Raw genomic sequence first — 26,424 nt, forward strand, 5'->3', positions numbered from 1 at the left:
CTCAGTCCTGAATTCCGGCCCAGCTGGGCGTATCTTATCCTCGAGGTTGGGGTGGTGCCACGAGGGGCTCCTTGGGGACCCAGTCCTCCAGGCCCAGCCTCTGAACTTGAGGTTGCCAGCCGCCAACCCCCCCTCCCCCCCCCCCCCCCCAGTCCAGCCCCCCTTCCAGTGTCTGAGTTGGAACGTGCCCTGCAGATGGACCCTGCGGCCTTCCGGGCTCTGTTCTCCGCGGAAGCTGGACTGGGAGCTGCGGACCTCCTGTCCAAGGGGCAAGCGGGGCTGGGGCTTGGACACAGAGGGTCTGGGGGAGGTGGGGTGCTGCTGGGCCATAATTGGGCCTGCCCGGCTGTGCTCACCCCTCCTGGTCTCCAGGAGGCTCGCAACTACGCAGGAGCCTATAGGGAGTGGCTCCGGCTCCTACCAGAGGCTGGGGAGAAGGTGGGGTCCGCCCCAGAGCTGCTCCAGGAGGGGGGGCGCAAGGCCTTGTAGTGCTGCGCATCTGATCGCAGCATTGGACGCATTTAATGTTTCAGTTCTATTGAAAACAGTTCTGTAGACCTCAGTTCAGCCCTGGGTCATTCTTCCAGTATTCACCTCCTTCCCCACACCTCCACCCTCACCCCCCACCTCCAGCAATTTCCCAAGACCACAGTTCTCTTTCTAGAAAAATTGTTTTCAGTCCAGAATGCACATCATAATCACCTAAGAGCGTGGGGGAGGGGGGGGAGCTTGGGCCCCGATCCTAGATTTGGAATCTCTGGAACCCCCAAGTGAGCCCCTCAAGTGGTTCCCCTCTGCAATCAGGAGAGAACCACTGCTCTGGTTAGAGGTCCCAGCCTGAGCCCGGCCGCCGCTCACCTACATACTGCCTGTGGCTGCTTTTGTATAAAAACAGCAGATGTTTGTAACTATGTGTCCTTCAAAACCTAACATGGTTACTATCTCGTTCTTTCTGGGAGGTTTGCCTACCTTTGCTCTAGACCAGCTATTTTCAACCCGGTGCCATGAGAATAAGCAGTACCTGACTAGTCAGGGGCACGGACCCTTTTCCCTTAGATTGTCAGATAAAAAAATGACAACAGCCGAAACCGGTTTGGCTCAGTGGATAGAGCGTCGGCCTGCGGACTGAATGGTCCCGGGTTCGATTCCGGTCAAGGGCATGTACCTTGGTTGCGGGCACATCCCCAGTAGGGGGTGTGCAAGAGGCAGCTGATCGATGTTTCTAACTCTCTATCCCTCTCTCTTCCTCTCTGTAAAGAATCAATAAAATATATTTTAAAAAAATGACAACAGCCAACGTAACAATAGCTGTCTGGTGTGAGTGAATCAAAATTATACTTTTTTTTTATCAGATCGTATAAAAGTATAATCTGGTGTGCGGTAGGATCTCGATAGTTGATGTGTGCCATGATTGAAGCCTGCTCTAGACCTTCAGGCCCTGGTACCAGCAGCGGGGGAAGGCTGAATGCCATCCACAGAAGCGCCCAACACATACAGGTGTGAGGCTCCTTCGATGCCACCAAAAACAGGTCCCAGGTTTTTTGTGTGTTTTTTTTTTAATTCTCACCAGTGGATATGTTTATTGATTTTAGAGAGAGGAAGGGAGAGAGAGGAAAAAACATCAATTGGTTGCCTCCCAAATGTGCCTTGACCAGGGATCCAGCCCACAAACCCAGGCGTGTGCTCTGACTGGGAACAGAACCTGAAACCTTTTAGGTGTGTGAAACGGCACTCCAACCAATTGAGCCACCCAGCCAGGGTCAGGTCCCACTTTCTATCAACATTGTTCTCCGATCCCACACTGGATTTAACAACATTTTACTTGTTAAAAACAATGAAAATGTTTACTGAGGCAAAATTCAACACTATAGGGCAGGTGTATAACTTCCCTCTTGCATGGTGATCATTTGCTGTGTATCCTTTTAAATATAATAATGGAAGAGTTTTGACTTAAGTTTGAAAGGTTTTGTTAGGAAGAGGTAGAGAGAGAAACATCAGTTGTGAGAGCCAGACACCGGCTCAAACCTGCAGCCTGGGCATGTGCCCTGACTGGGAACTGGAATGACACGCATCCACCTGAGCCGCATTGGCCAAGGCCTTACACTTTACTTCCTTTTTTTTTTTTTTAATACATTTTTACAGAGAGGAAGGGAGAGGGATAGAAAGTTAGGAACATTGATGAGAGAAACATCAACCAGCTGCCTCCTGAACACCTCCTACTGGGGATGTGCCTTCAACCAAGGTACATGCCCTTGACCAGAATCGAACCTGGGACCCTTCAGTCCATAGGCTGATGCTCTATCCACGAGCCAAACCGGTCAGGGCTCTTATGCTTTACTTCTTAAAGTGTTACTCCTTTACTTGTGGAAGAGGAAGTCGGGTGAGAGATGGACCCGATTTTCTGATTTATCAAGTCTCTGGAGAAATTCTTTCAGATCTTGCATTCCTTTCCTTTCTATCTTCTTCCTTCTGCCCTCCTATCTAACCTCACCACTTACACTGCACACACTGTAAAATCTTCCGTTCATCTAAGCTCCTGCCTCCTCGGCCACAGAGCTGTCCCACTCTGGGTAATCAGCCAAGTACCGCCTGTGCTTAGCTGGACATGGTTAGGTCTGGAGACACAGTTGAAATAGGTGAGAGAGTCTAGCCCGGGTCTGGCAAAGAGGTGTGTTTCTCTTTCCCCAAATACCCAAGTGCTTTTGGTTTTCAGACTGGTTAGTGTCCTTGACCAGAATTGAACCCCCGACGCCTCAGTCTGTGGGCCAGCACTCTAACCACTGAGCAACCCAGCCAGGTCTGGTTCATAATCTTGATAGGCTTTTCCAACCAATTAATTACCTTACCCTCTGCAGTTCTCTCCCTTTCCTTGGAGCTGCGTCATCAGGTGAGTGCGGAGCCAGCGCTGACTGGCTGTGTGTCCCCCCTTGCCTTCTGTTTTCCTTTTCAAACCACATAGACGCCTGCCTCTCAACAAACGTTATCTACCCCAGGTTTGTGATGACAGTACACCTGTGTCCTCACAGGTACTCCCTCACATTTTTCTCTCTCCCAGTATGCTGTGGGCTCCTCAAAAGGGCACTGGTTTCATCTCCTGACCTGCGGGGCCTCAAACACGAGTTCTCAGTAGCCTTCTGACTTTCAGAATCTTCTCATTTGGCCTTTCTAACACATCACTGCCTGAGCAATCTTATAAGAACCCCAGAGGCCCGGCCTGCAGGGATCGGGCAAAACAGGCCTGGTGCACGGATTCATCCAGGGCGTTTCTGGCCCATCTCGCCCAGTCCCCGTCAGCCGGATCCCAGCAGCAAATTAACCTACTGGTTGGAGCCTCTGTCCCCTGGTGGTCAGTGCGTGTCATAGCAACTGGTCAAACTGTCAGATGGATACTTAGCATATTAGGCTTTTATTTATATAGATTTTTATCTTATCAGAGTTGATAATTCACAATAGCTCTCTGTTGCCTAGTGACTCAAGCACAGACCTGAGCCTGGCCCATTGAGCAATCTGCAGTCTGGCTCTGGAGCCACCTGCCTTTCCAAAGTCACCGCTCAGTGCCTGCTCCCTGCAGTGGCTGAAGTCGACCTCCCTACTTCGGGTCCTGGCTTCACTCACCATTTCCCCTGTTGGGGAAGCTTCCAGTCTCTTAGGGACCACTCTGAGTGTCACAAGAACTGGAGGAATGTATTTGCTGCCTCATCCAGAGGGCTTTTAAACTGAAGGAGAAAAATAATCAGGACGCAAGAAACAGGAGAATGGTGGGCAAGGCACACCCTCCATGGCAGCACTTGGACCGGGTTATAACTTGCAAGGCTCTTCCCCTTCAGACTGAGCTTCATTTCATTTTTATTTGACCAACGATTAAACCAGAACTTGACATATAGGAGGAACTCAATAAATACTGAATTTGTATTGAGGTGTTTAGTAATTCCTGGGGGGCGGTACAAAGGAAGAAATTGAGAGCACTACTCACAAATAGTAGCAAGTTCTATAAAGAGTGAAGGCTCCCAGTCAGTTCTGAGGTTGTTTCGACTCAGCACTGCTTAATGGTCACTGCAAGTTACTTAAAAAAAACAAAAAAACAACCACAAACCCAACCACAACCTATTTCAACTATTGGTTCCAATAAGAAAATAATTCTGAAATGTAGGGCTCTCATTTTTTTAAAAATATATTTTTACTAGAGGCCTGGTGCCTAAAATTTGTGCACGGGTAGGGTCCCTAGGCCTGGCCTGCAATCAGGGTGGATCTGTGGGGCAATGGGGCGGGGGGTGGGGGACACTGGCACCTGCCTTGGCTGGCCTGGGGTCTGTGGGCAGCTCCTGTGTTGCGCGTTTGCCCCCTGGTGGTCAGTGTGCGTCATAGCGACCTATTGCTCAACCATTTGGTCAATTTGCATATTAGGCTTTTATTATATAGGATTATTATATAGGATTGATTTCAGAGAGGAAGAGAGAGGGAGAGAAACACATCAATGATGAGAGAGAATCAGTGATTGCCTCCTGCACGCCCTGCACGGGGGATCGAGCCTGCAACCCAAGCATGTGAGGAATGGCAGGGTGGCCTCCTGGCTCAGAGGTCAGGTGAGTGGAGCCAGCGGCTGAGCAGTGAGGGCTCTTCGGACACACCACACGCGTTCAAGGACATATCCGTGATATTGATAGAATTATCTGTAGGTCAGTTTGTATTACTTGGAGTATTTGGTGTATAGATGCTTAAAGTTCTCGAGAAAATGTAATTCTGCTTTCCCCACTTCCCCTCTTGTCTGCGCAGGTTCTCAAGTGAGTGCTGCCGAGGGGTGCACGGAGGAACAGGGTTTGAGGGTGGTATCACTGCTCTCCTGGTCCTCAGCCCCCACCGCCCGCATCCAGTATGCGGTTTTCATTTGCTAAGGATGCGACCACGGTTTCTATAGCCCCCGTCATTTCCATTCAAACCTCCACCAAGAAACAAAGCCAGGCCCTGCTCCTAGCTTCCCTACCTGCCCTTCCAGGTATTCCCCACCCCGGCGCCAGCTGGGCACCCAGCCAGCCAGAGACCTCACTTCCGGAGGCCGCCCGGGCAGGTGCGCACCTGAGGAAGGTGGGGCCTGGTCTCCCTGCGCGGCAGGCTCCCGGCCAATCGGCACCTCGGGCTGGGAGGGCGCCCCGCCTCTGGGGTGTGGTCGTGGACGGGACTGCACCTGGCGGCGGCAAGTCACTCAGCGGAGCGGCGGCTGCCTCTGCCAATCGCAACGCGAAGGGGCGTGGCCCCAGCCAATCGGCTTCTGGGGGACGGGCCGCGGCGCGACCTGGGCCAAGCTGGGCGCGCGGCTGGGTCTGTCCCGGGCGCGGCGGCCGCTTTCGCGTCGGGATCCTGATCGTGATGGATTCGAAGGCGAAAGTCGGGAGGAAAGAGTTGCTTCTCTTCGCGTCCGTGGTCCTGTGTAAGTTCGCGAATTTCGGGAAGGGTCGGTGGGTCGGGACCGAGGTGGGAGCGCGCCGCCCTCACGGCCCTGCCCGCAGCCGGGACGGGCCCGAACCTGCCGGCCTCGCCCTCCGCGGCCTTTCCACGCCCGGCGCGCCCTGCCTTCCCCGCCCTCCCTCCCTCCGGGCGGCGCGGTCGGCTCCCCTCCCTGACACTCGCCGGCGGGGAGTAATGGGGGGTCGGGTCCCCTCCCCGTCCTGACCCAGGTGAGGGTCCTGCCTCCACGTGCCCCCGGGAAGGGCCCCCCGCAATCCCGACCCGCAGCCGCGGGCCCCGCTCCCGAAGGGACCCCAGGACTCCTGGGGCGGCGGCCGGAGAGCCCCTGGCCCCGGGCTCGGGAGGCGGGGCGGCTGCTGGAGGGTCTGCGAGCGGAGCCCGAAGAGGGAATAAAACAAACTCGGATTTTCTCGGAGGACCTGGGTCAGGAGCCCGCACGAGCGGGCGGCGGGCGCTCCGGGCCCCGCGCTTCCTGGGCGCGTGCTTCTCCCGCCCGGCCCGCTCCTCCACCGCAGCTCGGCCCGAGCGGCTGCGGCCGTGACGCCGGGGAGCCCGCCGGCCCCGGGGGACGTGGCCCGCGCCTGGCGGGACGGGGTCCCGGAGGCCGTGTCCGCGGTGGAGGAGCGGGCCCCGCCGCATGGCCGCACCCCGAGAGGGATGGTCAGTGCGCGGCTGCGGTCGGAGCCCCCGCCCCCGTCCGGCCTGGCTTCGCGTCCCCGGTGCCCCGAGGCCGGGCCCCGTCCCCCGTCGGTGAGCACCGGCCTGGCCGCAGGCAGTGGGGGGGCCATCCCGGTCCAGCGCGGGTGCCTGGTTGCAGGTTCGATCGCTGCCCGGTCCGGGCACCGCGGAGGCACCTTCATGGACGGCTCTCGGGCCGCCGCCGGGAAGGCAGGCGCTGCCCCGGAGGACTGAGCCGTGCGCGGGCCGGCCCTCCAGGCTGGGGCGCGGCAGCCGCCGAGGGGTGGCGGTGGGACCCCGGGTTCGTGAGGAGGGAAGCGCTGCTCCGGCGACGAGCTCCGGGCAGGGAAGGGGCCGGGAGGTCCGGCGCGGCTCCTCCCCAGGGAGAAGGGGGACCGGAAGGTCGGCCTGGTCACCCCGCGGAGGCCCACACCCGGGGGGGGGGGCGGGGCCGCCTGAGCCTGCGGGGCGGCAGCTCCCGCCCCCGAGGACCGGCCCTCGGGGCTCCCCTCCCTCGGCTGCCGCCCCGGTGCCTGCCCGGCGGGGGCCCGCGTGGGGGGGTCGTGGCCCCGCTGTTTCTGGTGGACGTGGCTCCTGGCTTTGCGGGTCAGGGCTGTGCCTGACCTCACCTGCAGTCACTCCTGTCGGCTCGGGGGGGGGGGGTCCCCGGGGTCCGGGACACTTTGATGATGACGTTTCTCTTCGGCCTGATCCCGCCGTGTCTGGTTGGGGCTAGAGCTCCGGGATTTTAGCTTTTAAAAGTGTTAGAATAGGTTCACATCGCGGTGCGCTCGGAGGATCACAATGACGGCCAGGTTCGCTGTCCACTCCCACCCTTTCCTGCTCACGGCATGCCTCCCACAGTGCCGGTCCCTCGGGTTTTGTTACAGGTACATGTGTACACATGTGTATTTGCTTCTACTCCCTTTTCTCACAAAAAGAGGCACAGTAGACTCCCATCGCATCCTCCATCCTGTTCCTGGCACTGAATGTGCCGGGATAGGACCCTCCCGGGCGCCATCGGGTTTGAAAGCGCGGTGTGTGCGCTGGGCGAGAAGAGGGGGCTGGTTTCCCCCTTGTCGGCGCCGAGGAGAGACGGCTGCACTCTCCTGCTTCCTGCTCGCAGGCCGGCGGGGACCACCTGCCACGTTCTCTGCGGGAGACTTTGCAGCGTTTTGGGGGGATCGTGGGAGCAGAGTGAGTGGACACATCCTGGGGCTTTCCAGGCCCGAGAACTCCCGAGTTCATCTGCCTGGGACTCCCTGATAAAAGCAGGGTTTCGTCCAAAGTCCGGCGCCTGTCGATTGTGCACTCGGTGGGGGAGGACGGAGGAAGCAGCTGGCTGCCAGGAAGTCTGGTCCCTGCCCCTGGAGCACTGGGCCGGCAGGCCGGCCTTCCCGGGGCCGGGGCGGGGGAGGGGCGGCGCCGAGCTGGCAGAACTGGAAATGCTGCTGAGAATGGGCGGGAGGGGCGGGAGGGAGAGCCCCCTGGCCTGCGTGCCACCCCTTCTGACCCTCAGAGCGCGCTGCCGGCCGGCTGTGGACACCGTCCTGCCTGTTGTTGGGCCCAAAGCTCTCCTCCCGCGCTCGCCTTCCTGCGCTGCCCCACCCCAGCCTCCAGGAATGAGAGGAGCGGTGCTGACCTGGCCTGCCTGGGCGGGAGCCTGTTTTTGAGTTCTAGTTGTACAGCAACGTCAAATTCATTTGTTAATTCAATAAACATCAGTGTTTACAATGTTCTGAGCGGGTGCCAGAGATCAGGGATAAAACAGTGAGTAACACCTGCTATCAAGAGGCTCTGAGGGGCCCTAACCGGTTTGGCTCAGTGGATAGAGCAGCGGCCTGCGGACTGAAGGGTCCCGGGTTCGATTCCGGTCAAGGGCATGTACCTTGGTTGCGGGCACATCCCCAGTAGGAGGTGGGCAGGAGGCAGCTGATCGATGTTTCTAACTCTTCTATCCTTCTCCCTTCCTCTCTGTAAAAAGTCAATAAAATATATTTTTAAAAAAAAAAGAAGAAGAAGAAGCTGAGGGGAGCAGAGGCACTGGGAACCACGAGCCCACCAAGAGGCACCAAGCCAAGCCCTGCGCGGTCCGGCCCAGGGTCCTGGGAGGCTCATGGCTGGAGGGGACGTTTGGATGAATTTGTAGAGAAAACCAGAGGCTGGCTGGCTCCTTTCTGTCCCTCCCCTTCCTTCCTTTCTAAAAAAATGAATTCAAAAAAATCATAACAAGAAGGCTACTTAAGGAAATTTATAATAACGGTGTATAGAGAAGACAAGGCTTTCTTAATAAAGCAGTAAGAAGTCACTTTTCCACTGTGGGTTTGACCTGCTGACCTGCTGTGCAAGGAACGGGTGTTAGGTGCCCGGAGGCCTCCGCCCTCTGGCGCATCCTTCTTGCTTCTCCTCACAGCACCTTCCCTCTGGCAAAGGGGGTGAGGAGCTGGGGTGGAGCATCCCTGGGGGGCTGCTCCCAAGGAGCCGGAGACAAACAGGAGCCAAGCAGAGGGCGCCAGGAGCTGTCCGAGGACAACCCGTTCGGGGCGCACAGAATGGAAGTTACTTTTTTAAGTCTTATTTTTATGATACATGCTCTAGGGAGAAAAATGAGAAAACACGGAGGAATACAGAACATCACGTTAATCCTATTATCTGGAGAGAAACACTTAATGCTGCCATTCCATTCCAGTCTTTCCTCATATATTACTAGTATACATATCAAAATATGCTTTAAGCAAATTCCACTGTGTGGCTATAGCATAATTTACTTGTTCACCCTTGTTGGCATTTAGTTTTCTTTTTCTTTGCTGTACTAAATAACGCGCAGCTGTCCTGTGCATGCATCTTTAAGGGCATCTTTAAGTCTAACTTGGGTTAAGTTTCCTTCCTTGCTGCTTGTAGCTGTGTGATTCGGGGCAACTATGCTCAGCCTCAGTGTTCTCATCTGTAAAGTGGAGGGAAGCAATAGTGCTTGTCTCAAGGTTTCTGTGAGACTCTGTTGAGACAGTGCACACCAGACACAAATCTAAATGTGGGGTTTGGAGACCTCTCTGTCATCACTCCACTGGCCCCGACAGTCACAAGACCTGCCCAGATCCCAGAGGAAGGGGCTTAGGCTCTCCTGCAGCCACAATGTAAGACAAGCACACGGACAAGTGTATACATAGAACCTATTTTGGAAAATACAGTTTGCTAGTTTTCGTATTACTTGGATACAAAGTGATTTTCAGGCATTATATCCGCAGTCTTACAGGTTGGCACAGCTGAATGTCTGGGAACACGCTTGATTGATTTGAGTGTGAATACCAGCATCACCCCCGCCCCTTCTCGGTACCTCACTCACTCCTCTCCCACCTCCTACCCTGTGCTGTCCACCTGCCCGCTTTCCTGTTCTCACCAGGGTCCAGGTGACCTGTGCTCTCTTCGTCTCCTGCCATTTTTCTTTCCTGGAAATTTATCAAGACTCACATGCACACTTCAGATCTTGATGGTGTAGTAATCTATTTCTTACTCATCTGTTACCTCATTTCACCATTAAAGTTTTATTTAATCATTCAGTGTTTCCTGGTGTGACAATATTTCCATATTTCCTGTTATTCTTTGTTCTGAAATATATTTTTTATTGATTTCAGAGAGGAAGGGAGAGGGAGAAATAGAAACATTAGTGGTGAGAGAGAATCATTGATTGGCTGCCTGCTGTACACTAGCTGCAACCTGGGCCTGTGCCCTGACCAGGAATTCAACCATGACCTCCTGGTCTATAGGTCCACGCTCAACACTGAGCCACCCGGCCTGGCATGCTGATCTTTAAATAATGTGATTATTTTCTCTTTGATGGAGTTCATGTGTACAGCACAATGACTCACTGTTTGTTTACATTGTGAACCGATCACCACAGTCAGTCTAGTTAACCATCACCGTGCATAGTTACAGATGTCCCCCCTTGGGTAAAAACTTAAACAAAAAGTTTTTTTAATTCATTGATTCTTTAAAATTGTGGGGTGTTTTTTTTTTTTGAAGTGAGAGAGGGAGAGGGAGGGAAAAAGAAAAAGAAACATCAATGTGTTGCTTCACTTACTTACTTATGTATTCATTTGTTGCTTCTTGTATGTGCCCTGACAGAGGGATGGATGATGCTCTCACCAACTGAGCTACTTGACTAGGGCTCTGTGATGGTAAAAACATTGAAACCTGTAAAGACTTTTTGTAAGATTATTTGAGCCAAACAATTGATTGAGATGATGCTCCGGAGAGTGGTGGATTTTCCTCAATTTTTATACATTGCAATCAAAGGAGGGGACGTAGGTAGGTTACCTGAAATCTATTGGTGATAGACTAGAGAGGTGGGAGAAAGCAAAGTGTAGGGGGGGGGACCCCTGGGATTGGATAAAAAGTAAAATGATGGACACATCCTTAGGTGGGTGCAGGAACAATTAACATAACAATGAAGGAATCTGTGGTCTCTGCCTGGCGGCCAGGCGCATTAGGTTGTGCCCCGAGGGGTCCAGGAAAAGGGAAGTTACAAGTGACCCAGACATTTCAAGGATGTTATCATAGATGCAAAAAGACAGATAGGCTCAGTGAAGGTAAAGGCTGACCTTGTCAGTGAAGATACCGGCCTAGGATGTGACTACCCACCATAACTGCATTTAGTTCAAGTTTAATTTCAGACCATCCTTTGTGGTTACTTTAGGTCTGAGTTTGCAAGACCACCATGCAGGCCTCCCCTGAGCTTGTCAGGTCAGCATGTGGCCCCTTTTGTCCACAGAACTTTTAAGATTTACTTTCTTAGCAACTTTAAGTATTCAATACAGTATTATTAACTATACTCATGCTGTATATTACATCCCCACAAAGTTTTTGCCACCAATCTGTTTTCTGTATCTTTGAAGTTGTATGTGTGTTTTGTTTTTGTTTCACATATAACTGAGATGATAGGGTATTGGTCTTTCTCTCTGTCTGATTTATTTTACTTAGCATAATGCCCTTAAGTCCATCCATGTTATCATAAAGGGCAAGATTTCATTCTTTTTTTCCCCCTCAGAAATTTTATTTCATAATGAACTATTCATAAACAAATTATAAGTAACTATCTGTAGATGTATAAATATATAGATATGTTTCCTTTTATTGGATGATAGCATTTTATCCTACGAATATCGCTCATTCTATTTTTCCATTCCTCTACTGATGAAGTTGAAGATTTTATTCTTTTATGGCTGAATAATATTCACTGTCTGTTGATGGATATTAACGTGGCTATTGTAAATGCTGCAATGGGCATGGGGCTGTAACATTTTGAGTTAGTGTTTTTATTTTTTTCGGGCAAATACTCAGGTGAAATTGCTGGCTCATATGGTAGTCACCTTTTTAATTTCCCCCCAGGAATCTCCGTACTGCTTTCCATAGCTGCTGCGCCAGTCTGCACTCCCCACAGCGCAGGCCTCCCTTTCTCCCCCTTCTGGGCAACACTGGTTATTTCTTGTCTTTTGATAATAGCTACTCTAGCAGGTGGGAGGTGTTCTATCATGGTGGCCATTTGTATGTCTTTGGGAAAATGTCTATCCAGAACTTCGACCCACATTTTAGCGCGCACGCGTGTGGTGTGTGTGTGTGTGTGTTTGCTATTAAGTAGTATGCATTTTTTTAAACGTATTTTGGACATTAACTCTGTATCAGATATATGATTTGCAAACATTTTCTCCCATTCAATAAGCTGCCTTTTCATTTTGTTGATAGTGTCCTTCTCTGGGCAGAATGTTGATTCTTTCATTGTGCAGAAATATCATCATGCTGACTTGAGAATCAATGGGGATTCGAATGACATGCCCATTACTGGTGCCCAGCTTATGAACCTGGCCAATCAATGGGTCCGGGCTGCCTGTCACCACGTGAGCCAGTTGAGCAGAGGCAGGGTTGAATCATATGAGCGTGTATTCCCGTCCTGCCGGCAGCATGGAGAGCAGCAGGTCGTCCACAAACATCTGCTCGGCGCCCCATGAGCCAGCTGCTGCTATTGGGTAGAAGGACAGAGGTTACTGGGGGGCTCGGGGGTACAGGCAGGGGAAGGAGGCAAAAGGAATAAAAATGAGTACAATGGTTGCAGTTGCAGGCCCTGCGGGCTGGGCGAGGTCCCTTGTTGGGGCCATAGGTTAATCTTTCCTGACAACAGGCAGTTCTGGAAGGATCCTGGGCCCCTCTCTCAGGGGGGACCTGCTCAGCCAGGTTACAATGTGCTTTACTTACTCAGAACAAAACAATCCAGTTTAACAGAATGACCAGTATTTCTTATAACGGTAGCTAGTTCCCAACATTTTATTTTTGTCCCTGAACTCCGACCTCTGATGATTCTGCTCGGCCGGGATAGCAAGCCCCACAGCACGGCGGCCCTCGGCCTGCCCTCCGGCGGGAGCCGGTCCCGGGGCTGGAGCCGCCCGGCCCCTCCGCCTCGTCCTAGAGCGCCCCGCCCGCCGGGGTGAGCGGGCGTCTTGAGGGCCCTGTTTTCAATGGGCCCCATTTCCAGGCCCCGGCGTGGAGCGTTCCCCTGGAACTTTGAAGGCGTCTCCCCTGCAGCAGGCCCCGCCGAGGGGCCTTTGAAGACCGTGGGGTGTTTTAAGTGGAGGCACCTCCTCCCCACTTTCTGCTGCTAATTGAGAGTTTGCGTTACAAAACCTCCTGGAGCGCCCCCACATTCTGATCTCCCCACACCCCTCCCCGGGGCCGGCGCCCTTGGCGGTGCAGGGGCAGAGCGGGAAGTAAGCTTCCAGACTGGAGCGGCTTTGAGAACACTTAATTGTTAAGTTGATGAAGCTACGTTTTAAAAAAGATAAATGGACACTCATTTCCCCCCTTGAGAACTGAACATTTGGAAAAACACACACCTTTGTTAGTATTAATTTTTTTAAAGATTGGGTTTTAAATTTAGGTTTTTTCCCCTTCTGTTAATGTAAGAAACATTCAAACCGGTAAAGAAATTTTGTGAGTTTATTTGAGCCAAACTGTCAACAATTTCCAGAAGCAGAATCTCAATGTGTTGAAATAATGCTCCTTTTCTAGAGAATGGCAATTTTCACCGTTTTTATAAATTATCATCAAAGGAGGAACCGCTAGTGGGTGACTTGAACGCCATTGGTAGTAGGTTAGGGAGGTGGGAGAAAGCAAAGCGGGGGTGCGGGGGTTGAGAGAACCTCTGGGATTGGAGGAAATGAAGCGATAAGACATACTAATTTTGCATAGGTGGGTATAGAATAGTTAACAGTCAACAATTAACATGATAACAATAACAATGAGGGAATTTGTGGTCTCCCAGGCACATTGGTTTTCCAGAGGGGTCTGGAAAAAAGAGAAGTTACAAGTTACCCTGACATTCCAACGTCATGTTGTCATGTTGTCGTAGATGCAAAAAGAAAATAGGCTCAGTTAAGATCAAAGTTGATCTTTTTCTGGGAAGCTTAGGACATGATTACCCACCATACACTGCCTTTTTTAAAAAAAAATATATATTTTTTTATTCTTTTCAGAGAGGAAGGGAGAAGGAGAGAGAGAGATAGAAACATCCATGATGAGAGAGAATCATTGATTGGCTGACTCCTGCACTTCCCCTGCTGGAGATCGAGCCCACAACCCCGGCATGTGCCCTGACCAGGTATCGAACCCGGGACCCTTCACTCGCAGGCTGACGCTCTATCCACTGAGCCACACTGCTAGGGCCGTAGACTTCTTTTTAATTCTAACAGTTTTAATTTCAGACCATCGCCGCACAGGCCTTCCCTGAGCTGGGCAGGTGAGATGTGGCCCCTTTCACCACACTTGGTTGGGACACAGCCTATCTGCCAGTTGGAAAATGGGCTTCTCTTTTAGATAAGCCTCAATGAGTGAATGCCTGCTGGGAGTAAGTTACAGCTCTTTGTTGTTCATTCATTGCAGATTTGAGCAGATTTTGCCTGGAGCAGTACTCAGCATCACTCCAGGGGTTTACTCGATAGGAGATGCTCTGACTCCGAGGGTTACCGCCGATAGGAGGTGCTCTGACTCAGGGTTACTGCCGATAGGAGGTGCTCTGACTCAGGGTTACCGCCGACAGGAGGTGCTCTGACTCAGGGTTACCGCCGACAGGAGGTGCTCTGACTCAGGGTTACCGCCGACAGGGGGTGCTCTGACTCCGAGGGTTACCGCCGACAGGGGGTGCTCTGACTCAGGGTTACCGCCGACAGGAGGTGCTCTGACTCTGGGTTACCGCCGACAGGGGGTGCTCTGACTCAGGGTTACCGCCGACAGGAGGTGCTCTGACTCCGAGGGTTACTGCCGATAGGAGGTGCTCTGACTCAGGGTTACCGCCGACAGGAGGTGCTCTGACTCTGGGTTACCGCCGACAGGAGGTGCTCTGACTCAGGGTTACCGCCGACAGGAGGTGCTCTGACTCAGGGTTACTGCCGACAGGGGGTGCTCTGACTCAGGGTTACTGCCGACAGGAGGTGCTCTGACTCAGGGTTACTGCCGACAGGGGGTGCTCTGACTCAGGGTTACTGCCGACAGGGGGTGCTCTGACTCAGGGTTACCGCCGACAGGGGGTGCTCTGACTGCCGACAGGGGGTGCTCTGACTCAGGGTTACCGCCGACAGGGGGTGCTCTGACTGCCGACAGGGGGTGCTCTGACTCAGGGTTACCGCCGACAGGGGGTGCTCTGACTCAGGGTTACCGCCGACAGGGGGTGCTCTGACTCCGAGGGTTACCGCCGACAGGAGGTGCTCTGACTCTGGGTTACCGCCGACAGGGGGTGCTCTGACTCAGGGTTACCGCCGACAGGAGGTGCTCTGACTCCGAGGGTTACTGCCGATAGGAGGTGCTCTGACTCAGGGTTACCGCCGACAGGAGGTGCTCTGACTCAGGGTTACTGCCGACAGGAGGTGCTCTGACTCAGGGTTACCGCCGACAGGAGGTGCTCTGACTCAGGGTTACTGCCGACAGGGGGTGCTCTGACTCAGGGTTACTGCCGACAGGAGGTGCTCTGACTCAGGGTTACTGCCGACAGGGGGTGCTCTGACTGCCGACAGGGGGTGCTCTGACTCAGGGTTACCGCCGACAGGGGGTGCTCTGACTGCCGACAGGGGGTGCTCTGACTCAGGGTTACCGCCGACAGGAGGTGCTCTGACTCTGGGTTACCACCGACAGGGGGTGCTCTGACTCAGGGTTACCGCCGACAGGAGGTGCTCTGACTCAGGGTTACCGCCGACAGGAGGTGCTCTGACTCAGGGTTACCGCCGACAGGAGGTGCTCTGACTCAGGGTTACTGCCGACAGGGGGTGCTCTGACTCAGGGTTACTGCCGACAGGAGGTGCTCTGACTCAGGGTTACTGCCGACAGGGGGTGCTCTGACTCAGGGTTACTGCCGACAGGGGGTGCTCTGACTCAGGGTTACTGCCGACAGGGGGTGCTCTGACTGCCGACAGGGGGTGCTCTGACTCAGGGTTACCGCCGACAGGGGGTGCTCTGACTGCCGACAGGGGGTGCTCTGACTCAGGGTTACCGCCGACAGGAGGTGCTCTGACTCTGGGTTACCACCGACAGGGGGTGCTCTGACTCAGGGTTACCGCCGACAGGAGGTGCTCTGACTCTGGGTTACCGCCGACAGGGGGTGCTCTGACTCAGGGTTACTGCCGACAGGAGGTGCTCTGACTCAGGGTTACTGCCGACAGGAGGTGCTCTGACTCCGAGGGTTACTGCCGACAGGGGGTGCTCTGACTCAGGGTTACTGCCGACAGGAGGTGCTCTGACTCCGAGGGTTACTGCCGACAGGAGGTGCTCTGACTCAGGGTTACCGCCGACAGGGGGTGCTCTGACTCAGGGTTACTGCCGACAGGAGGTGCTCTGACTCAGGGTTACTGCCGACAGGGGGTGCTCTGACTCAGGGTTACTGCCGACAGGAGGTGCTCTGACTCGGGACCTGCGGTGACAGTGCTTTGCTCGGGGCGTGGGAGCCTCGCCTCTGCGGGAGGCCTTTCTGGAAGGCAGGCGGATGAAGAAAGAGGGGAGGGGGCTCATGTGGCCGGAACAGTGTGTTGTGAAAAAGCAGCCGCACTTCTGGGAGCTGTATTCAGGTTTTAGTTGCTGGAGGGCCAATTGCAAGAGCAGAGGGTGATGGCAGCGCCTCACCAGGCCAGGGCGTGGAGAATCCGGTGCTCCGGGCCTCTTTAAGGACCGCAGCTGTGCCACCCACAGACGTGCCGCTGTGGGAGAAACAGTCCTTGTGGTGGGTGCTCACAGCAGTGCCTGGCAGGTAGTGAGCGCTCCCTGAGTGCCCGCTCCTCCTCAGCAGGGGGATGGAGGGTGGTCTGAGTGGGATGAGGTTAACAAGGCAGAGAAGCTGATTGGAGAGTAATTGCAGTTCTCCAGGTGACGTTGGCACTCAAACGCGGCAGTGGAATTAGCGGAGGGGCAGCTTGAGGGGATTGGGGAGGTGACGTCGTAAAGCTGGGTGCTGGACTAGAGGGAAGGGCAGATGGTGGTAGCCAGAAGGTGACCGAGTAAGCAGTGGTCCCGCCAACCTGGAGAGGGCAGGGAGGCAGGGGCGATGGCAGGAGTGGTGGGAAGTCCGTGGACGTGTCAGGTGAGGTGGTGGCTAGAGGTGGCTGGTGTGGTGTAAATGGATTTTGGGCTGCACTGAGATTTCCTGGGGAATATGGAGAAGAGAAAAGGCCAGGACCCGTGGTCGGCAAACCGCGGCTCGCGAGCCACATGCTCTTCCACAAAACAGCACGGCCTGGGCGAGTCTATTTTGAAGAAGTGGCGTTAGAAGAAGTTTAAGTTTAAAAAATTTGGCTCTCAAAAGAAATTTCAATCGTTGGACTGTTGATACTTGGCTCTGTTGACTAGTGAGTGTGTCGACCACTGGCCAGGATGCTGCTGGGGATCACACATTAAGAGATGGACAGAGGAGGTGAAGCTAAGACCGGACTCTGAGGCCACACATAGAAACCAAGGGGCTGGAGGGACCTCTGAGGAGGGTGATGGGCAGGGCAAATGTCTTGCAAAGGACACAGAAGGTAACCAGAGAATGCTGCATGCTCCTGATTCTATGACAATTATAATGTTTTGGAAATTGGGTGTGATGTATAGCCTACATATCCTCCTATATAATAAAGAGGGAATATGCAAATTGATCATCACTCTGCCACAAAGATGGCGGCACCCACAGCAGAGATGGGGTTTCTGTAACACAAGATGGCTGCCCCCACAGCGGAGGCTGAGTTCCTGTAATGAGCCTTAATGAGCAATCAGCAGGGACCTGAGGCTGTGTGACCCCCCACCCCTACCTGTGGGGCTTGACAGGGAACCTCAGGCCAAGCCCCCTCCCCCCCCCCCCACCCCGGGGCTGGACCAGAGGACCTCCGGCTGCTCCCCCATCCCAGCGCCAGGCCAGGGGACCACATCTGCACCCCTCACCCTGGTGCCAGCCCTGGGGGACCTTAAGCCATGCCCCCCCCCCCCCCCCGGCCCTGGCACCGAGCCAGGGGACCTGAGGCCGCACCCCCACTCCCTGCCCAGTGGGGCTTGACGGGGGACCTCAAGGTGTGCCCCCTGCCCCAGTGCTGGGCTGGGACCTCAAGGCTGTGTCCCCCATCCAGTGGGACTTGACTGGGGGACCTTAAGGTGTGTCCCCCGTCCCGGGCTGGGGGACCTCAGGCCATGCTCCCCACCTCGGTGCTGGGCCAGGGAACCTGAGGCTGAGGCCACCGTCCCCCCCCCCCCCCCCCCCCCCCCCTGCCCAGCGGGACTTGATAAGGGTGGGATGGCCGGGTCTGGATCTAGCCCAATGTGCGGGGGTGAGAGCCGGGTCTGGGTCTCCTGCAATTTTGAGGTGCACGTGGGTGGGTGGGGACTTGACTCTGGGTCCCATGGTGCACCCCAGACTCTGACAGGAGGAAGGTTTTCATATACATTTTACTAATTTTCTTTCATCTCTGCCACTTCTATTATAGAGAAAGGGCAAATAGCAATATTAAAATATATCTAATTAATCCCCTTTTAATGTGCACGAATTTTGTGCATTGGGGCACTAGTGTTTAATATAATTTCCCCTCAAGAAGCTCTTACTAAATTGATGTTATACCTTATAATCAGGGCATCTTAGAATTGCGAAATATGATGACTGGTGACCTTAGTAAAAGCAATTTTAATTCCAAGGTCAGAGCCAAAGCCATACTGCAGTAGGTGGGTGGTGACTAGGTGTGTTGGCTGGAAACTGGATGGACAACTTCCTTAACGGAGGGAAGAGGATTCAGCTGGAGAGGAACAAGATTAAGTGGAGGTTTTCTGTGCAGGAAAGGGCCACAGGTCTATTGATTGATGCCTTTGACTTTGTGGCTTTTCTTGTTGTGAAATTAGAGTGAATTAAACATTACAATGCAAAGGATGAAGTTCCCTTCAGTCTTGGTGCATGATGGACATTAGTAGACATTGGTGTATGTATCACAGTATGCCAAGTACAGGTTCAAGGTCAAGGGCAAAGGGTTTTGCGATGAGGCGAGGGCAACAGAACTGATGAGGAGGTGGCTGCTGGCTGGCTTCACTCTGCTGGCTGCCCCTGCAATTACAGTGATAAAGGAGAGGGTTTGGTGGGCTGGAGTACTTATACTCCAGGCAGTATTTACATTTATGTCTAACTGAAGAACATATTGAAGTCAGAAAAAGAAGCATGTGCAGAGGAGCTATGTGCCGAAGAAGCCATTAACTTAAAAAAACATCCAAACCTGTGAAGAATGTGAGTTTATTTGAGCCCAACTGTCAACAATTGTCGGGAAGCAGAATTTCAATGTTGCAGAGAATGGCTGTTTTCCACCTTGTTTTGTACATCACAATCAAAGGAGGAGAGGTAAGTGGGTTACATGAACTCCATTGGTGATGAATTAGGGAGGCGGGAGAAAGCAAAGGGGGGGAACCTCGGATTGGATAAAAAGTAAAGTGATAGACACAAACTTCTTTACTTAGGTGGGTGCAGGATAGATAATAGTCAACGATTAACTCAGTAACAATGACGAGATTTGTGGTCTCTGCAGAGTGGTGCCTGTGCTTTGAGGGTTCTGGGAAAAGGAAAATTACTTTCACATTCCAACGACATGTTATCATAGATGCAAAAAGGCAACAGGCTCAGTGAAGGTAAAGGTTGACCTTGTCAGGGAAGATACTGGCCTAGGACGTGACTACCCACCGTAACTGCTTCTAGTTGAAGTTTTAATTTCAGACCATCCTTTGTGGTGACTTTAGGTCTCTGAGTTTGCAAGACTGCCATGCAGGCCTTCCCTGAGTTGGTCAGGCTAGCATGTAGCTCTTTTCACCCACACATCCACCTTTTGGCCATAAATCAATCCAAAGGATGCACTGATGACCAACCTTCTGGTTGGATCATGGGGTCCCACGGTGCTAGGCAGGCTCATTCCTGGGAAGTCTCAGTGGCGGCATTTGTCTTGCTGAACAGGGTGGACCACTGGGGATGGGGCAAGACCATAACTTTAGATGGCACTTAAGGTTGAATTATTATTATTCAAAATAAAAGGCAAGTAAACGAGAGGCAGTCAGATCCTATACGTTCTTGTTAAAAAGTATCTTGGATCATTTCTAATATTTGAGCCACCATGAACCAAGTCTTTTTGCTGCTCGTCTTAAGTTTTGTTTTTCTGCATCTAGTGTAACATTTACATACCAGGAACAAAAGCAATAATATTAAACCAATAACACTGATTAGGAACAGAAAATGTCTAATATTAGACAAGGAAGGCTCTGAGGGGAACAAGTATCTGCTATTATCCAGAAGTTCTCATTTTCCTTCTGGGCAGTTAGTTTCATCCATTCCTATAGTTAAGCAATATTCATCTAGAATACTCATCTAGATTAGATCCATATATAATGGTACCACGGGAAGTATGGGGAGGTGTTCTTGGGGGGGTTTGTCCAAGATGGTCCTCTGTAATAGATACAGCCTGAAAAATGTACCAAAGCTTACATTGATAGTAGAAGACCACCAGTGTGTGGCCAACAGAACATTAACTTCATTATCATAGCTGATAACCAGAATATCATTGTCTATCAGGTAGGAAAGATTAACAGATACCCAAGTTAACTTTTTCATGTCTAATAGGAAAAGGTTTCTAGAAAGACAGATATTGTTTCCACCAGGAATCCATAAGGAGGATAATCTATATAATAAAAACCAAGTAGTCATAGCCTTATTGCTATGACGCCCACTGCGACCAGCGAGGCCGGCCCCTCCCCTGGCCTCACCCCAGATCAGCCTCTCCCACCCTGATTTAGGGTGGGTGGCTAGCCAACCCCCACGCTACTCCCCCGTGGCCCCTCGCCCAGGCCAACCCACAACCCTGGCATGTGCCCTTGACTGGAATCGAACCCGGGACCCTTCAGTCTGCAGGCTAACGCTCTACCCACTGAGCCACACCAGCTAGGGCCAAAAATGTTATTTTACTTTGAAGACAGTAATAACTGAAAATAACAGGTTTCTTTCAGGCCACATCCTAAAAAGGTAGCTGCTTTTTTGTCTTAGGCCTATATACAAAGATCTTAAAAGACCCCTGACCCTGCCTTCTGAAGATTTTAGGTTAACACGTTTATCTTAAAAACTGTGAGGTGCTTCATTTTTAAAAAAACCGGCCACACCCCCTTCCTCAACCATATTGTCACATCATCCAAGTTATTCTTTATAAACAGCCTTGCTGTGCTACACACGTGCAAAAAGTACACAAAGTGGGTAAACTGCTTTACCTTAGAAGCATATATTTAGTAATCACTTAGTCACATTATTTTATTTTTGTGAAATGAGAACTGATCGACCAAACCTTTCCAGCAGACTCACCAGACGATAAATATCGCCATATGTTTGATTCACAGCACGTTTGGGCATAAACACTTCCATTACAGCTTTGTGTTTCGCACCAAAACCTTTTCTCCTGTGCGTGTTTTCGCTAAGATCCCTGGCTCTGGGTTACATTTTGAAAACTGCCCATTACAGATAAAGCACCTTTCCAGGTACGTGCACCTCTGAGAAACAGCTGTATCTGTGCACACCAAGGTGTGGGCACACGTTTTCAGACACACATGTCCATAGGGTGCCTGCACTGCGCTCCCAGCACATGCCCACCGCATGCGTGCGGCCGTGCACCCAGGTCCCGGCACAAACAGGCTGCCCCCGAACACGCGGGAGCCCCGCGGCCTCCCCAGCAAAGTTATCGGCGCAGCTACACTGGCTGCGGCGCGACCCTCTCCACCCCCACGGGCCTGGGGCCGCATGGTCCACACCCACCCAGCGGGAGTGGCTCTGCCTGGGGCTCCACTCCACTGGGGTGGGGGCGGGACAGCCAGTGCCGGGAGGCGCCAGAGGGTCTTTCTTTATTTTTAAAAGACTGAGCCACGCATGCCGGGCCCCCAGAGCCGCCCTGGCCTGGGTGAGAGGCCGCCAGTGGTTTGCTGGGCCAGCCTGGGCGAGGGGCCGCGGGGGAGTACCGTGGGGGTTGGCTAGCCACCCACCCTCAATTAGGGTGGGAGAGGCTGATCTGGGGTGGGGCTGGCGGAGGGGCTGGGTTCACTGGCCGCAGTAGGCGTCATAGCAACTGCTCTTTGGTCGTTATGGCATTACGACCACTGGGTTTTTATTATATAGACTAGAGGCCCGGTGCACAAAATTCGTGCATGGGGGCGGGGTGTCCCTCAGCCTAGGCTGCACCCTCTCCAATCTGGGACCCCTTGAGGGATGTCCGACTGCCCGTTTAGGCCCGATCCCAGTAGGATTGGGCATAAACAGGCAGTCGGACATCCCTCTCACAATCCAGGACTGCTGGCTCCCAACTGCTCGCCTGCCTTCCTAATTTCCCCTAACTGCTTCTGCCTGCCAGCCTGATCACCCCCTAACCACTCCCCTGCCAGCCTGATTGATGCCTAACTGTTCCCCTGCCAGTCTGTTTGCCCCTAACTGATCTCCCCTGCAGGCCTGGTCACCCCTACCTCCCCTGCAGGCCTGGTCCCCCCCAACTGCCCTCCTTTGCCGGCTTGGTCACCCCTAACTGCCCTCCCCGTAGGCTTGATCGCCCCCAACTGCCTTCCCTTGCAGACCTGGTCCCTCCCAACTGCCCTCCCCTGCTGGCCATCTTGTGGTGGCCATCTTGTGTCCACATGGGGGCAGCCATCTTTGACCACATGGGGGCAGCCATCTTATGTGTTGGAGTGATGGTCAATCTGCATATTACTATTTTATTAGATAGGATAGAGGCCTGGTGCACGGGTGGTGGCCGGCTGGTTTGCCCTGAAGGGTGTCCCGGATCGGGGTGGGGGTTCCTTTGGGGCGTGGGGCGGCCTGTGCGAGGGGCCTGTGGTGGTTTGCAGGCTGGCCATGCCCCATGGCGACTCAAGCGGAGGCCCTGATATCTGGAGTTTATTTATCTTTTACAATTGAAACTTTGTAGCCTGGAGCGGAGGCCTGGGCCGGCCAGGGTGTGCGGAAAGCTTGGCTTCCTCCATTGCCGGGGAAACCCAAGCCTCCCTTCTGTTCTCTGTGGCTGTAGCCATCTTGGTTGGGTTTATTTGCATATTTTATCCTGATTGGCTTGTGGGTGTAGCAGAGTGACTGTTAATTTGCATATTGCTCTTTTATTAGATAGGATGTTCACAGTAGGATGGTGTCTATAGATTAAATTAGACTAGGGTTTAATAAAAATTGTGAAAGTTAAAAAAAAGGAGTTCCTGGTATTTGCATCTCAAAGGTCCTGGGACATTGGTTTTTGAAAGCCAATCTATATAATAAAAGGCTAATATGCAAATTGTCCCCTCGTCTGGGAGTTCTACCAGAGTTCCCCCAGCTGGCCAGGTGGCCTAATCAGTCCTGATCAGGGCAGGCCGGCTGGCTGGACCCACCCATGCACAAATTCGTGCACCAGGCTTCTAGTTCTCTAGAAGCATTTTGAGCTGAGCAGGGGAGGTTTGGGGGAATGTAAAGGTTCAGTGGGCTTTGATATTCTGAGCCACACACCTCTGACCCTGTCAAGACTGCAATGTAAAAGAAGGACAGTATTTTTTAATTCCTCAAGGATTGGCAGATGTTGGCAAAGGACTAACAAATTCACCCATTTTGAAATGTTTCTTTCCATTTTCCTCTTGGGAGGTTTCTCTGCGGCTCTGTAGCCATTACAGAGATCTAGTTTACAGGGAGCATATAGCTGAGGGCCTTTTCTGACTCATAAGGGCTTTCTTGTATGGAAAAGACACATTGATCTCAGAAGGCCTCATTCTCCATTCACTTCCCTGGGAATGGGAAAGCAGGGTCAGCTGCAGGGTAGCATTCCACTTACTGGTGCCAGTAACTGGCCAGACCTCTCCATTATCACTTTATAGTGGGGCCAGGCTATGTTGCAAAAGATTAGCCTTTTTTCTTGAGGGACCTCGAGTCAAATTTCTCCCAGATGAAGAGTTTGTACCCCAATAGGAAAGGGGACTCCGAAGGCCCTGTGGCCAGGTTCCCGTCCACAGAGGCATGTGCAGCAAGCCGAGGGTTAGGCATCTCTGCACGTCTCTGGGCTGTTTGGGCCATTCTGAGGGGCGGGTCCCCTGTTAAGCCTTCTCTCAGGCTCTCATGGAAGTTAATCATGAAGAAAGGTGGTTAGCAAACGTCAGTCAGTCTCAAGGTTAGTTTCCTCTTGGGAGGTTCTTTTAAAATCATCGTTTTCCCTTTTGGTTCAGCATCTGGTTCATTTAGTTCTAAATACTTATTGCCCTTCTGCGAAAAGCATACGGACATCACTCATTAAAAAACAAAACACAAAAACTCGCCCTATCTGATCAATTGGGACCGATCTGACCAGTAAAATATATGTTGTCCCTTAACGTGCCCTAGTTGAAAGGGGACCGGTTCTGATTTTAAAACAGCCGTGGGTTGCTTAGGTACCACTACCACTTGTACAGAAGCCTTACTCCGAGGCAGAGGGGAACTTACGTGGGCAGGTTAATAACAGATAAAGTAGCCCCAGTATCTACAAGGCCCTTAGTGACTTCCCCTTTTATGGTAATTTCAATTTCTCCTAAAGAGTTAGTAAGGAGAAGGGGGAATACCCCCTCATCGTCCTGGAGCAGCCCAATGCTCGCTTCTGTTTTCTCTCAGTAAATCGCCTTCAGGCTTTCTTTTCAGACAATCTTTCTTATGGTGACCTGGCTTCTTACCGCAAAGCCTCCTCTGCAGTTTCCCAGCAGACCGGACTGAGTGACTGTGGCCTTCCCTCGGAAACCAGTGGTGTGTTGATTGGAACGGGTCAGAAGAGCCAGGATCACCTGTTCTGACAGTTACGTTTTTGTGAATCCTTCAGGGTCCGGGTAAAGTCGGGAACAATTCTGGTTCCTCTCTAGCCGAGACCAGCTTTTTCCAAAGGGAGCTGTTGGAATCCCTCTTCTCATTTTCCCTCAAGTGAGTGGTAGTAGAGGAGGTGGAAGGGGAAGGAAGAAGGGAGGGGAAAGGGCGAGTGTGGACAGGGAAGCTCAGAAAGGGAGGGGGGATGGGGTAGGCATTTATTAGCTTCAGAATACTAGTTCTGAGACAGTCTCTAGCATTTCTTATTACTTTCCTTTTTTAAAAAAATATATTTTATTGATTTTTTACAGAGAGGAAGGGAGAGGGATAGAGAGTCAGAAACATCGATGAGAGAAACATCTATCAGCTGCCTCCTGCACACCTCCCACTGGGGATGTGCCCGCAACCAAGGTACATGGCCTTGACCGGAATCGAACCTGGGACCTTTCAGTCCGCAGGCCGACGCTCTATCCACTGAGCCAAACCGGTTAGGGCTCCTTTTTTTTTTAAAAAGAATATTTTTTTCTATGCTTTTCCTTAGAAACTTCTAACTTCCAAATCAAGATATGCTTCCCGTATAGTCATTCAGTTCAGTGTTAGAGCCGGCATTTTTCTAATTTCCGCAGGCAGAATGTTAATGTAGGTGCCCAAGGACAACTGCATTGGGGCCATTTGTAAGTTGACGTTTTCTGGTTAAATCTTCCCATTTCTGTAAAGCACCTGCAAGTAAAGGCTTTCTGTCAGGAGGATTAAGAGGCTGGGGTCTGGGAGCTTCTGGCCTCGGAGACACAATGTCCCATGTTAACTTTTTATTTTATTTTTGGATATCTGCAAATTTCCTAGGGTTGTAATGTAGTGGGTCCAAGTGAGCTGCTATGGATTGAGCTTCACGAGGCTCTCACCCCTCGAGTCCCATTCACCCTCTTACGTGCCTCAGTTTCTCTCCCGGCTGTCTAACACAACCAGAAGGGCTGGGGCCCTGGCAGACCACGCCTTATGGGGCCTCTGGATGAGCCAGTTAGTTAATTACGGTTGAGTTGGGACTTCCCTATGGGGCTCCTGCACATTGTGGGAAGGACCTCTGACCCCTCCACAGAGATTCTTAGTCACCTAAGGACACACGAGAACCGGGCTGCAGAGAGCATGTGCCCTTTATCTTCGGAGCTGAAGGAGTTCAGCTCTCATTTATATAGTGAGGGCTTTTTGCTCAGACTCTCAGAAAGCAATTCCGATCGAAAAGCCAAAATCAAAACCAGCCACCCATTTTCCCCTCCAGTCTTGCCTTAGCCTGGGTTCTTACCCTTAACCTTAGTTCCACCTTGAGGATTTTAAAATACAGCTCAAATAAAGTCAGACCCTCTACCAAAAAAGCAAGGGAAGGTCCCAGATCCAAGAGACAACCCACCCAAGTTCACCCAATGGGCGGGGAACTGGCGGGCTCTATGGGCCCCTTGCTGGATCCTACACTGGGTCCAGGTCCGCAGGATGGTCCTGGGTGAGCTTCTTTGGAATCCTGCCGCACTACTCCAAGTAATGTTCATGTAAAAACATTCAAACCTGTGAAGCATTTTTGTGTTTATTTGAGCCAAACTGTTGACAATTGCCAGGAAGCAGAATCTCAATATCCTATACTAGAGGCCCGGTGCACGAAATTCGTGCACGGAGAGGGGTTGTCCCTCAGCCCAGCCTGTACCCTCTGCAATCTGGGACCCCTCAAGGGATGTCCGACTTCCCGTTTAGGCCCGATCCCCGGGATCGGGCTTAAACGGGAAGTCGGACATCCCTCTCACAATCCAGGACTGCTGGCTCCCAACTGCTTGCCTGCCTGCCTTCCTGATTGCCCCTAACCGCTTCTGCCTGCCAGCCTGATCACCCCCTAACCACTCTGCTGCCAACCTGTTTGCCCCCAACTTCCCTCCTCTGCCGGCCTGGTTACCCCTAACTGC

The 26,424-nt window shown here is 52.5% G+C and overlaps 1 protein-coding gene across 2 annotated transcripts in view; it reads left to right on the forward strand.

Annotated features, from left to right (window-relative positions):
• Positions 1-5,266: 5,266 nt before the first annotated feature.
• F11R (F11 receptor) overlaps positions 5,267-26,424 on the forward strand; it is a 32,355-nt gene continuing 11,197 nt past the window's right edge. For both annotated transcript variants that reach the window (XR_013812923.1, XM_079760774.1), the window contains exon 1: positions 5,267-5,425. Coding sequence is in view for 1 of the 2 variants with exons in the window: in XM_079760774.1 (XP_079616900.1) it covers positions 5,365-5,425 (61 nt within the window). In the remaining variant the exon portion in view is untranslated. The remainder of the gene's footprint in view (positions 5,426-26,424) is intronic.

The sequence above is a fragment of the Cnephaeus nilssonii genome (genome assembly GCF_951640355.1).
Source record: "Cnephaeus nilssonii genome assembly, chromosome: 21".
In the NCBI taxonomy this organism is placed as follows: domain Eukaryota; kingdom Metazoa; phylum Chordata; class Mammalia; order Chiroptera; family Vespertilionidae; genus Cnephaeus; species Cnephaeus nilssonii.